This window comes from Callorhinus ursinus, unplaced genomic scaffold (assembly GCF_003265705.2).
Source record: "Callorhinus ursinus isolate GAN/ISIS: 27379988/994484 unplaced genomic scaffold, GSC_fseal_2.0 scaffold4, whole genome shotgun sequence".
Taxonomy (NCBI): Eukaryota; Metazoa; Chordata; class Mammalia; order Carnivora; family Otariidae; genus Callorhinus; species Callorhinus ursinus.
Genome location: NW_027397066.1, coordinates 161,412,881 through 161,427,223, shown reverse-complemented (window position 1 = coordinate 161,427,223; position 14,343 = coordinate 161,412,881). Strand labels below are relative to the sequence as shown.

Sequence of the window (14,343 nt, the reverse complement as noted above, 5' to 3'; positions counted from 1 at the left end):
ATATGTTTCAAACTGTACCCATTTGTTTATGTTTAATTGCTTTTCAAAGTTTAGAACTATAACTACTCCACTGTTTACCTAACTACTCCACTGTTTTTACCCAGTGAAAAGCCCCTCTAGGAAGCTCACTATCCTCCTAGATACATCTTCTTACTATTGTTTTAAATGATGTGGAATTTCCTAAATGAGATTTTCCTCAACCAATGTGATTTGTTCTTTAAAACCTGGGTATAGCTTGCATTTCAGTAGCATTTTGTGCAAAATAGGTGTTCCAAACTATATGTCTATAGACAAACATGTATTTTTCACAGCATATCTTCCAAGGAGCAGGGAATTACACATATCTGTGACTGTCAAAATAATTTCAACAAAAACAATGATGAAAATAGTAATTTTTATTTAAGTAGTATATCTATCCTGTATTCCATCCACTGTGCTAATCCCTTTATTTACTTATTTTTAAAGATTTTATTTATTTATTTGAGAGAGAGGGAGAGAGAGGTGGAGGGGAGGAGAAGAGGGAGAGGGACAAACAGACTTCAAGCTGAGCACGGAGCCCAACACGGAGCCCAACACAAGGCTTGATCTCAAGACCCTGACATCATGGCCTGAGCCAAAATCAAGGGTTGGATGCTCAACCAACTGAGCCACCCAGGTGCCCCTGTGTTAATCCTTTTAGAATACATAGATGTATTTAATCCTGACAACAACCCTGAAAGCATCCCCATTTCTTCAATTGAAAAAAAAAGTGGGGCGCCTGGGTGGCTCAGTTGGTTAAGCGACTGCCTTCGGCTCAGGTCATGATCCTGGAGTTCCGGGATCGAGTCCCGCATCAGGCTCCCTGCTCGGCAGGGAGTCTGCTTCTCCCTCTGACCCTATCCCCTCTGATGTGCTCTCTCTCTCTCATTCTCTCTCTCTCAAATAAATAAATAAAATCTTTAAAAAAAAAAGAAAAAAAAAGTGGTGTTTGAAGAGGTTAAATAACTCATCCAAGGTCACAAACAAGTAAGTGGTCAGGATTCAAACCCAGGTAGGCCTGTTTCCTCCCCTAAGGAAGAGTACTGGGCACAAAATGGGTCACTTAGAGAGGACCCAGTCACAGACTACAAATGACTCTCAAACGTGCTGTCTCCTCTCCTCCAAATAATTTTGACAGGTTGTCTGCATTTGGTGCAATATTTTTCAGTGATCCCTGACACCATATTGGCATCACCAGGAAACTTAAGAAAATGCAAATTTGATTCTATTGAATTTCTGGGTGGGGCCCAGCACTCTGAGTTTTAAAAGCTCACCAGGTGATGTGAGAGCTTTTGAAGCTAGACTTAGAGATGCAGATAGCATTGAGGAAACTTGTAAAGGATGGTGGTAGACAAAGCCTTCTTAATGTTCTTTATTTCCTGAGGGCTTTCTACTGCAGCCTCACCTGCAGAAGGGACTGCATAGAATCAGCCCAGTGAGTTTCTCTGGGTCTCACTAGCCTCCTGATGCCTTTCTGTACCTAGAGGAAACAGTGCTGCCTAATAGAAATTGTCATGACGATTATAATTAAACCCAAAGTCAACAATTCACTAGTAACTGAAGGCTGGTTTGCTTTTAATATTCTCTCCTGTGTGGTGAAGAGAGCTGGGGAGGAGCTGTTCTGAGCTGTGTTTGCCCACCTGCACCAAGAGCCTGAGCTGTCATAGCCTTGGGGCAGAGGATGCTTTTCTGCACGAAGCACCAACTAACTCAATTAATTGTCAGGTCAGAGGCATTTGCGGCCCAGAAAAATTCAATTTGAGGCTAGGAGTGCAGCTTGGAGCCTTGCTTGGAATTGTTCCCTTAAAAAATTAGATTTAGTGCTTTTCATTGTATGCAGAGCTGTATCAGGTCCTTATCGACTTCCCCTCTGGCCCCATACGCCTCTCCTCCCTACAGGGACTGAATGGCACATAAGCTTCTCTGCTCCCTTTCCTCAGGCTTCCTGGGAAGGGCCAGAACCTCCTCTCTAAACTCAGAGTCACAAGGACATCTCTCCATGAAGCAGAGGAAACTTCATGGTACCTCCATAAGCACCTTGTTAGAGGTAAAAGGATAGATAAAGAGAAATCTAGGGGAAGGGGAGTTGAAGAGAGAAAAGTGTGGGTGGTAATGATGGTGCATATTAATATTATATAGGTGTAAAGCATTTCCACATATTATGCCATTTATTTCTCAAATTATCCTTTGAACTAGACAGTATTCCAATGCCCATTTCAGAGATGAGAAAGTTGGTGCTCAGAAAATTGATGTGGTTTGGACAAGTTTACATAGCCAATCAATGGAGCTGAAATGAAACCCTTGATCTTTTGACTAAAAATCATTGATCATTCTACCACATTGCTAGGTATGTTGTCACTCCATTGCCCCTCTCAACTCCTCCCACCCTGCCCTTCTTGGGCTGCTTCTTGGAGGTGTTGCCTGCCCACTCAGTTTTGATTTACAGGTGTGGACAGAGAAGATAATTCTACAAAGGAAGCCCATTGTGTCTCTGTGACCCTGAAGACCTGGGCTTGATAGTGCATCTCAATTACCTGGGAAAGGGCCCATGGCATACACCTCTGCCCAAGCCCAAGTTGGGGAGCAAGGTCACTTACCTAACTGCCACTCAGGTAAGCACATGGTCTGCATCATCCAGATGGGCAGTGTAGGCTCCAGCATGGCCACTCCCATGTTAGAAAAGCAGAGGGAGCCTGGAGAGACAGTTCTGTGAGTCTCCAAGGGCTACCCAGAAGCCCAGACTCTCCCAGCCCAAAGAAAGGCATTTTCAGGCTTACCTGCAGCCACCAGGATATAAGGGTCTTTGAGAAGTGTAAGGAGAGGAGTCCCCCTGGCACTCTGAGAACATGGACAACAAAAAACTTCCATTTGTACAGTGTACATCTCTCCTATTGTCATAGAATCTGAAAATATGCAGACAGAACCTTAGAGATCATCTATGTCAGTTCCTTTACTGAAGAGACCAAATAACCAAATCAAAGGAGATAAAGTGACTTGCCCAATGTCACAGAGTCATCTGGCGGTGCACCTTCTGTGTACAAGGCAAACACTGTGGTAGTCACAAAGAGTAGGACAACAAATTCCAGACATGATTCCTGCTTTCATATGATCATCTCAACTAGATGAGTGTGGATAGTCAGCAAGGCCAGCAATGGACAATGGGTGTCTGGACTCTCAGTCTTGGGTCTCACCACTAGATCTTGCTGGCACTAATTGTTTGCCTTGGGAGAACCACAGGCAGAGTGCTGAATCCCAAAGGTGAGCACAGAGGTGATAACTCAGAAAGCTCCTCAAGCATTCTGGAGGCTTTATTCTGACCATTTTGAGCCATACTGGCAAGTCCAGCTGAAGATGTTTGAACATCTAGATTAAAATGCAAGCCTAAGTGTTCAGTTCTGATTTCCCCCTCCCCTCAGAAAAAATTTATTCCAATTAAACTCAATCACTCTGCCTTCCTCCCATGCATTCCAGCAGGTTATTTTTGCCTAAACTATGTTCATGGTTGGTTATTTTTGCCTAAACCACCTTCCTTCTCTCTACAGGTCCAACTCCTACCCATTCTTCAAAGTCAGTCTTAAATGGCTCCTTCTTTTCCACTGCATTCCCTGACTCAGTAGCTGAAACTTGTCCCTCTAACAAAATTCCTGAGCACTGTGCCCTGATCTGTGATGCTAACTACATTCTATCTGGTAATAGATTTAATAGTTTTGATATAATAACCCTTTCTGCACACTTACAGGGGTGGATAAAAATATTCAGAGATACTAAAGCTAAATATATAATTCAAAATACAGAGACAGATCTAAATCACAAAATACACATAAAGAAGTCCAATAAGCCCTTTAGCCTAACAATTCCACTTCTAGGAATTTATTCTATAGATTATCTCCAATGTTATAAAAATGCACATACATAAGGTTATTAATTGTAGCACTCTTTATAACTGCAAAATATTGGAAGGCAGAAAAATAAAAATTAAATTTTTTGAATATGTAGAACATATTCAATGTAGAACATTACCATCTAAGTCAAAACTATTCAGAAAGATATTAAAGGAAAATAAATTCTCCTTTCACAACACTTTTGGTACCAAATGTGGGAGCTTTCCCACCAAACAATTCTTTAGTTCTCTATGGGCACCAACTCAGTGTCTTATAATGTAATTCAATTCTGACACTGACTACTTGGAGTTAGCACACACCCCACAGGTAAAGGGCTCAGGCCCACAAGACTGTCCCCTTTCAGATCCCAATTGCAAATAGTGGGTTCCCAGTTTACCCACACTTCTGTCTGACTTGGCTATAAAATCAAAGTTTTTAGATCAAACTTTCCCATATTTTCCATACTTCCTTATCTTTCATTCTTAGTGGTTTGGTATGGATTTCCCAGAGCCATCTTTGGCTTGGAGTCAGACAAATACCAACTCTGATATTTAACCATGATAGAATGATAGTCTATAAAGATACTCTTGGGGGGAGAGATGATCTAAATAACCTCTAAGGTCTTCTCTAGCTCTGAGGTATTGTAACTATGAACATACAGGTCCCAATGTCATTGTCTCCTGGTTCTGAGTTTACATATATATAGTTTTTGTAATGTTTCTTTGATTCTTCACAAGGCCCTTCCTCCATCTTTGTCCAACATCAGTCCAGACTCCCCCACCATCCCCAATGCTACCCTAAATATGATACCATCTGGGAATCCAAGTATAGTTCTTACTTTCCTTGACTCCACTCCCCTTCACCTTTCTTCTTATGGTTTGACAGGGATGATCTAGGGGTCTTAGCACATAGCCATTCTATATATCCCTTGGCAATGGAGCTTAGTGTCTACTTACTTCAGGAGAGACTTTGGAAGGCTGTAGGATACACAGCTGGAGTGCTAAGAAAGAAAGTGGGAGAGAAAGAGTTTATTTTGTCCACTGATTAGTTGGAGGCTCCAATAACAACCACATTGATATCACCTTATCATGTACAGATCTAACTCCCTGAGTTTCTTCCTTCTTTCCTAAAATGGGGCAGTCCTTGATCTTTTAAGCATGTCAAGACTAACACCACAGCATAGTGCATTCCCAACCTGACTTAAGCTATCTTCTGTCTGGTGACCTTTTATGGTGACTTACCTCCATCCAGTAGTGCCAGGAAGGCCAATATGAGGAAGGGTGAAGACCGCCCAACAAATACAAACATCACACTTCCAAAAGGAGCTCCCACTGTAAAGGCAAAGCAGGCATGGATTTCAGAAGAAAGGACCAATTCCTAGTTGGTGTGATTTGTCCACATTTACCCAATGAGCCTCCATGTAAGGTTCTGGGGATTCAGGAATGAAGAAGTCCTGGATCTCAGGAGCTCACTTTCTAGTAGAGAAAATGCACGTGCTGGGGGTGGGGCAAGGGGACCCATATAATTAGAACATGGTGAAGAGTAGAGTTCAACAGTAAAGGTTCAATCTACAAGGTGCTGTGCAAACACAGTGCAATGAGCAGGTGGCCACAAGGACTTTGTCAAGTGGGTAATATAGGTGGGGAAGAAGCATAAGTGAAGAGCATTGATGTGCCATAAAAGAGAGTGTGGTTGCAGTATGGAGGTTCCTCAAAAAGTTAAAAATACAGCTACCCTACAATCCAGGAACTGCACTACTAGGTATATATCCAAGGATACAAATATAGTGATTCGAAGGGGCACATGCACCTCAATGTTTACAGCAGAAATGTCTACAATAGCCAAAATATGGAGAGAGCCCAGATGTCCAGCAGCAGATGAATGGATAAAGAAAATGGTGTATATATATATACACACACACACAATGGAATATTAGCCATCAAAAAATGAAATCTTGCCATTTCCAATGACATGGATGGAACTAGAGGGTATTATGCTAGGTGACATAAGTCATCCAGAGAAAGACAAATACCATATGATTTCACTCATATGTGGAATTTAAGAAACAAAACAGATGAACATAGGTGAAGGGAAGGAAAAATAAAATAAGAGGAAAACAGAGAGGGAGGCAAACCGTAAGAGACTCTAAACTATAGGGAAATAACTGAGGGTTGCTGAAGGGGAGGTGGGTGGGGGGATGGGGTAACTGGGTGATGGGCATTAAGGAGGGCACTTGAAGTAATGAGAACTGGGTGCTGTATGCAACTGATGAATCACTGAATTCTATCTCTGAAACTAATACTACACTATATGTTAATTAAATTGATTTTAAATAAAAAAATTTGAAAAGAGTGTGGTTGGATAACAAATAGATGAAAATCAGTATTCAGTGTTCAGTCACTAGAATGTGAGTATTTGGGAGAGGAAGAGTAGAGGTAGGGAATGTTGAGGCCAAATAGTCAAAAGCCCTGTATATCCAGATAAAGCATCTAGTTGGTCTTGTGGGCAATGGAGAAACATGTTTTTTAGCAGGAGAGAAATACCACCAGCTCTGGGCATAGGAAGCTTCTTCTGGTGGCACCTTGAGGGAAGGAGGGAATGCACAAGAGATCAGGCAGTAGGCTGGTTCCAACTGAGGTGTGATGAGGAACCGACCTTGAGGAAGTAGCTGTAGAGAATATTAATGGGCTTATCCATTTGGAAGTGAGAAGTGATAAAGGAGACCAGGATGTACCAAAGTTTTAGCTTGGGTGTTTGGGAAAATGGATATTAACAAAGAGCAGGATTTTTGTTCCCTCTTCTCCCTGGGTTGTGGTGGGGGGGGTGGGTATGGACCAGGAAGAGACCTTTGGTGTTTTCCTCTCAAGTAGCTTGTGAGCTCCTAGAGGGAAGGAACCATGTGTGAGGCTTCTTACCTATATCCCCTGTGTGCTAGCATTGTCCTTGGCATATAGTAAGTGTTCCATAAAATATGTGACTTGTTGGAATAGTCAATCAATCTATATGAGGGATGAACCTCAAAGAAAGTGTTATTTTTTAGAGTTTGGGGTTTGAGTCCAGAAAATCTGAGTCTATATCCTGGCTCTGGCATTTTCTAGCTATGTAATCTTGGATGGCTACTTAACTTTTTTGGTCCTCATCTCTATAATGGAGACAATCATTCCTCCTTCATAGTGGTGTGAGGATTAAAAGAGATTATGTCTGCAATATATTTAGCACAAAATCTGACAAAGAGTTCCTCTCATTTTGAAAGCACTGGCCATGTGTGGAAGCAGAGGTGAGGCAGTGGCTGCTAACATGGGGATATTTGCTCACTGGAATAGACTAGGTTTCTTCCATTTCCAGGACCTCATGGGCTATTTTCCTTCTTAACAGGAAAGAGATTTTGCCTTTCCTGGGAAAAATTTCAGAAAGACTCAAAACATGATTGGACAGAAAAGGAAAGAAAATCCTCTCTTCCATGACCCTTAGGAACACTTGCCTCCTGGAGCCATCTTCGAAGAGTATGCAGTATCTTACCCTCTGAACCTAGATTTGGGACCAGGTGCCACTTACCCAGCACTCCCAAAGCCAGGCCCCCCAAGGCGATTCCCATGGCACGCCCTCTCTCATAGTCATCAGTGTAGACACTTGCCAGCATCCCAAGACCTGAAAGGAGAGTGACATATGGAGTTAGCATACAGGAGCCCTCTGTCTGCCTCTCTCACTGAATCCTTGGTCTATTAGTTCTTAGTTCTCTATCCTTATTATATCTTCAGGGATCATCTTACCTATGGTTGCAGTTTGAGGGGTTTTGTGAAACTTAGTCCATAGTATTTTACAAATACTGTCCCCACTGGTCCCCCAAACCCCCACATTGTTCACTCCTTCTGTTCACAATATTGTTGGAAGTGTGAAGGTCTCTGGGAAGGGTAATACAGAATACCACTGTCCACTGATAGAGCATTTCATTGCATTTTATCATTTCCTAACACATTTCCCTGAATAAATGGATGGATATGGAGTAGGTCAAAGGAAAATCTATAAACACAGACACAATTCTATTCAATGGAGGTGCCCAAGGAAGAGGAAAGTACAGAAGACATGTGAAAGACAGCATGGGCTGGGCTCTCCTATCATTTACTCATGTGTAAAATGGCATAAGATAGCTACTTCACAGGATTACATTAAATATTGTACTTAATGATACTTTGCAAAGTGATAGTGTTACTGGTAGTATTAGTATTACTTTTCTTATAAAATTTTTTTTCATTTTTACAACAAAACTTTATTTACAGAACCGCAACTCAGTCTGTTTTGGTATCACTATTGACAAAATGCCTACAGCTGAGGTATTACTAAGGTGATACATTGATTTTAGCTGTACCTAAAATCACAATCCAACACCATCCCAGCTTCCTATTTCTGTGTGGCTCTGAATGCAGCTTAAAACAAAAACAAAATTCTTTTTATAATGTATAATGGCTTAAGCAAAACACTTCTTTAGTTTTTTTCTATTTAAGGGTTGGAACTGAGACTACACATTTAGAAGGGGGCAGAGAAAAGACCATAGGGGGCATTAAATAAAAGACTGGCTTACTTCATAGTTTTACCTTGGGCTTGCTTTGACCTGAACTGGCTGTATCTAAATATTATCAGAGGAAGTTATGTCAGGCTTAGGGATTTATAACACTGACAATAACTCTACAGTTATCTTGTTTTTGAATAATTTCTGCTCACTAGGATACTTTCCTATCTATTCATATAAATCTTATAGGGTCTGAGGGTAGTAAGAAATGGTAAGAGATGTATGTGTGTGTATGCATGTGTGTGTGTGTGTGTGTGTGTGTGTGTGTGTGTAAGATGTCAGCATTACCTGCAACAGATGAAAATGAAGATCCAATGCCTTGAAGGGTTCGGGCTACAAACAGTAGGGTATAGGTACCAGAAAAAGCAAACACTGTGTATAGAGAATAGCAAGAATGCTCCAATTAACAAATTGTCTTTGTTCCCTCACCACCAGAAAATGTGCCCATGATATTGTAGATATGAGCCACTATGTATATATTTTAATAAAGGATGATCATTGCCCCCTATTTTTGGAGTTGTCTTTCTAATCTCCCACACCTTAATCAGGATTGCATTTTAATTGACACGAAGCTGAGAAACCACAGAAACACAAACCAATTCACCACACAGTGGATGGAAGCCTGGATTTTCACATTTCTGGCCCAAAGCCCAATATCCTGTCCACTGGAATCATGGCTGTCCAAAAAGTACAATGCCCTTAGACCCTACTTCTCAATCCTTCATATTCAACACCCAGATTTAACTTTTGCCATTGTTGGTCTCCACTGGGTCATCTACAGTGAGGGAATAAAAGCTATGTGTAATTGAAGGACCATAGGTATTGGGTAGAAAATAGTATCTTGTGATCCAATCAGATATTATTTCCTCTTACCTTATGCTGGAAAATATTTTAGCCAAATCAAATCAGTGAATGTGTATTAGGTAATATCAAACATACAACTATACTAGAAATGTGAAATAAAGAGAACATTCAGTTCATGCCCTTTAAGAGGGTCCATCTACTTAAGACTAGCATACACAAAACTGAGTACCAAACAGGAATATGTTATCAAAAACCAAATTACAGGGTGTTGGTGGTAAGCTTGGTAATTCCAGACATGTCTCACCTCCATTTCAAGACAATGCCCTCAAAAGAAAGAATTCCTCCCAAAGTATCTGAATCAGCAGAATCTGAATCCCTTTGCCCTTTCATTACAGATATATTTGGTCATTTGATGTCTTGTAATCTTCTTCCATTATCTCCTGATGTGATCACACTGTCTTCCAAACATGCATGTGCTTGGTCTCTCTTTGCTGAGTTTCCTATGCCTTCTCCTAGGCCTTCTGATTTCTAGTCTGTTCAAGGTTAGCTATTCTTATGTCCTTTTTTTTTAAGTTTTTTAAAAAAGATTTTATTTATTTATTTATTTATTTGACACAGAGAGAGAGCACAAGCAGGGGAAGTGGCAAGCAGAGGGAGAAGCAGGCTCCTGGATGAGCAGGGAACCCAACACAGGACTCAATCCCAGGACCCTGGGATCATGACCTGAGCTGAAGGCAGATGCTTAACTGACTGAGCCACCCAGGCGCCCTTATTCCTATCCTTTGAGAATAGAATGACCAACTTGTCTCAGTTTGCCAAGGACTTTGCATTCTAGGAGGACCCTGAATCCCAGACAAAGGATGGTTGGTCGTCCTATTTAGGAAAACCAAAACAATTTCTTTCTCACTTTACCCCCTAACATGGGTTACCATTTCACTCCTAATTACATTAAGCATGGGTCTCAGCTAGGGGCCCTTAATGGTGGTAAGGGGCATCAGCAACCTCTTTTTAGTATTTAAAAAACCCTAAAAAGGTGCCCCATAAGATTTCCTAAAGACCAAACATTTGCTAGAATTAGGTCAATTCAGTATAGCAACACTGATTATGGCATGGAAACAATAATTATTATTTAATTGCAGAGAATCAAGCAAGGCCCTTATGCTAAAGAGTTTGCGATACTCTAGCATTATCCTATTTTTCAGGGTGTTTGTTACATCTTCCCAGGCATGTATCATAAACTCCTAGGCTGGAACCATGTCATTTCATTCTTTATCTTCCCCCAGTGACTTTTGCCATCAAGACATAATATGTGCGCTCCATAAAGTTTTTTAGAGAAAATTATGAGTCTCATTTGATGAAACGAAGAATCCTATTAGTTTTTAATTTATTATTTGGCATAGGCTGAGGTTTTAGAAGTTCAATAAACATTTCTAACTTGAATTTCCTCATTTTCTTTGATTTAGCTAGAATTTTCACAAGTAAGCTCCAGTTCTCAGAACTTTACACATCAAGCTTCTGACCTTCCAGCCTTGACTGCAACAAATTCCTGTTAAGCATTGGTTGATAAGAGTCAAGCTATATGCTGATAGGGAAGAAAACTTGAGGAGGAGCAATAGAAAAAGCAGAAAAGCAATAAAAAGTTGATAAGAAAAACAGGAGGAAGGAGATATGTTATTGGGAGCAGAGTCAGCAGAGGCTCCAGAAGCTGCCTTCTCCTTCAATTAACCTCCCACCCCACCCCACCCGCCATCATTCCTTCTTATTTTAATTCTCAGGATCAATTTCCAGACATAATTTGTTTACTTACTGTTCTTATTCCATCTCTATTTTATTAGAACATTTATCTGATACTGGATAGACTTTCTCTTTCTTGTTTTTTTTTTAGCAAATTTATTTCTCTAAGCTATAACCTTTAATGACCTATGACATCACTTGAAGGCAGTAGACTTTTTGGTATTATCTAGTTACTATTGTTCAATTTAGATTCTTTGCTGGTGGCTCTTTACCTTTGTGTATCAAAATAATACAACCTCTTCCCAAAGATGGGATATTTGGACTAACCTCATTCAAGGGACTACTGATACACACACACAACAGCATATCTATCAAAACAACTGTTAACAATTTTCACCAGCTGAAGGAAGTAAAGCATCTGTTCTTCTATAGCAGAATATACAAATTCCAATTAGACTGATTTGCCACTACTGCTCTAAGGCCCATATCCAAAACTGCAGAGGATTTCAATCAGTGTCATAGGCCATTTTGTCAGATGCCTAATTAGCTAACTTGACCCTACTCTCTGCATTGTAGTGCATGTGATAAAATCAAAGGTAATCAGTGAAAAAAATAAAAGAGGAAGCAAATTACTTACTAACTTTGGAGAGAAACAGGATAACAAAGCCAGCAAACATGGGGATGTGATATCCAATTCTAAAAGAGAATTACAAAGATAAAAGATACAGTCCCAATAGGCATCTATATAATTGGACTATATTTTTTCATGTAACTGGTAACAGAAATGCAGTTATTTGAGTACATAGAAAAGCATGTCTCTGAATGCAAGGGTACAGATAGGATATGACATATTGATGTGTACAAGTAAATGAACAAACATGCAAATGTACCTGTAGACCAGGGCCAAAATCCTCTTTTCCAGAAAGGATGGCCTAGTCAGAGTGTATATCCCTTTGAAACATCAGGATAATCCTAAACACTGCTAATAAGCCAGTGCTCTAGATTGCAGTAGTTCTGCCTTGGAGCCATGTTCCAAGGCACTGATATAACATCCCCAGTATACTTCTGATCACTGGTTCTTTTTTTGGTGCTTAGCAGTCATTACATCACTAAGAAAATTTGAAGCCTATGGCATTTCATCAATATCATATTATCCTTTGGGTAACCAACTTTCCAAACAGTTGATTGCCTGGAGACTGACAAGTGAGTTTTCCTACTTTTTTCCTTCTAACTACCTTTATGATACCTCAGTCTATCATCCTCTTACTCCTGAGCCAGTGAGTACTATGTAGAGAACTGTACCCATTGAGATACCTGTTGGTGAGAGGTCCCACAAAAGGGTTGACCAGAAGTTGCATCAAAGCCTCTGAAGCAAACAGAAGCCCAACCCGCAAGTTCTCTTCCTCCAGAAACTCTGTGCCTTGCAAGCAGTTGTTTTGTTGTGCTGGGATGGCTCCAGTGACTGGAGGGGGGATGGTGCCAGCATTGTCATCTGTCCATGCTGTGCCACTGGGTGCACTTTCTTCGATAGCCATGGTGTTGTTATCAAAGAGGGAGAAGATGGTGGAAAAGGCAGGAGAAGTAAGGACATGCTGAGAAATTGTGGTGAGGCCAAGGTATAGAGGAGTGTTGATTTCTTTGAACTCTGTGGCATATAGAAAGTTGGGTATAATGGGCACTGAAAATCAAGAAGGATAAGTGATGAGAGCTAAGCACACTTTTTAACACTAACTGGTTCAGGGGCATTACTATGAGCTTCATATTCATGTTGAGGAAGGTGTCTAAATGACATGATTTGAAGCCTACTAAAAGACTGTACCTGCCCAAATTATCCTATTAGATTAAGTACCTAAATTCCAACCCACATACAATTGGTCCTCATTACTCCTGAATTCTGTATTGGCCAATCACTTACTTGCTAACATTTAGTTGTAATCACAAAATCGATGCCCACGGAGTTTTCACAATTTTTCTTGGACATGCATGCAGAGAGTGGGGAAAATTTCAAGTTACCAGATGCTTATTTTCACAGCTGAGGTTGAAGAATGTAGGCTCTGTCTTATTGTTTCAGCTCTCATATAGGGATGGCAGAGCATAAAAATGGTAGGGGCAGGGAAGTATAATGCAAGAACCTCCAGCTCTGGGGTCAGTTGGACACAGCTTGAACCCCGACTTGGCACCTAAGGCAAGTTACATAACACTTCTGAACCTCATTTTTTATTTTTTGTTTTCTAAACATAAAAAGAAAAATTCTCAAGTCCACTCACTGTTGAACTTTAGCAGGGTGTATGCTACCTGCTGGGGCCCAAAGCAAATAACCCCCAGCCTAAAGACACCCAAACATACCCACTACAGTAAGCAGCATGTTGTCCAGAAGCAGAGCAACAAACACCACCACCAGTACCAGCTTCCGTGACTCTCTCCCCTCCTTGAGCAACTGCTGAGGAGTATCCAAAAACACCTTGGGCATGGTGATTGCTGGGCTGGGAGTGTTTTCTCCAGTTTCTTATGAAAGGTCCTGTTATAGCTATAGGTCTTCTGCAGCCTTTATAGAAGAGGGGAGAAATCCTGCCCAGACAAGTGAAACTTACTATTAAAATGAAATGTGCAAGTAGTTGCAAATACTAGTATGGTATTTGAACCATTTCCTTGCCTGTGTCTCTGCTCACTTCCTATACATCTCAATAATTCTACCTGGTTCTCAGATTGCCTTCTAAGAAAGCATTGCTTACCAGCTTTTTATATCTGGAATTCTACCTAGCACATTAAGTAGATTCTAGCTCTGTTCACTTAGCTCTGTGTCTCAACTGCCTATCACTTCAATGGTTTATGTCAATATCTGAGGCCTACTTGTATTATTACTTGTTCAATCTTTTCCTCTAAATCTACTTTTTTTAAAAACCAAAATACTATTGTTTTTTAAAAAAATAAATGTGCCATACAAAACAAATTATGGTTCATGTGTATGCACCAATCCAAAATTATAGCCTATGGTCTGTACAACCCCCCAATATGTCATGTGCTACAAGTGTTACTTGTGCTGCCCACAGAGAAACACTGACCTAGACCAACACTGTCAGTTCACAGATGACAAGTATGAAGACTCAGGAGGCTAGGAGATCTGTTTCACACAATTAGTATCAAACTGGAATGAAACGCCAAGCTTTTTAACTTGCAGGATTATAGTCCACCATCTTCCCGTATTCTGTGGTACTTGAAGCACTTCTATGTTGTTTGAGCTATAAATCCCTGCCCAGTAAGGTGTGTTACTGTGTATAAATAAAATACTGTCATAATTAGTTCTCTACTTAGGGTTTCATGTCATTAGTCAGCATTAAG

The 14,343-nt window shown here is 40.6% G+C and overlaps 1 protein-coding gene across 4 annotated transcripts in view; it reads right to left on the bottom strand.

The window, feature by feature from the left end:
- SLC18A1 (solute carrier family 18 member A1) overlaps positions 1-13,474 on the bottom strand; it is a 29,796-nt gene extending 16,322 nt beyond the window's left edge. Inside the window, exons 1-9 of one of the 4 annotated variants that reach the window (XM_025874028.1) lie at positions 13,351-13,474; positions 12,319-12,682; positions 11,642-11,700; positions 8,755-8,838; positions 7,455-7,547; positions 5,141-5,230; positions 4,856-4,899; positions 2,796-2,856; positions 2,616-2,711 (exon numbers count right to left, since the gene is read on the bottom strand). In XM_025874028.1, the coding sequence (XP_025729813.1) occupies positions 2,616-2,711; positions 2,796-2,856; positions 4,856-4,899; positions 5,141-5,230; positions 7,455-7,547; positions 8,755-8,838; positions 11,642-11,700; positions 12,319-12,682; positions 13,351-13,474 (1,015 nt within the window). The remainder of the gene's footprint in view (positions 1-2,615; positions 2,712-2,795; positions 2,857-4,855; positions 4,900-5,140; positions 5,231-7,454; positions 7,548-8,754; positions 8,839-11,641; positions 11,701-12,318; positions 12,683-13,350) is intronic. The other 3 variants (XM_025874029.1, XM_073891250.1, XM_073891251.1) reach the window with 3 other exon arrangements.
- Between the last annotated feature and the right edge of the window lie 869 nt (positions 13,475-14,343).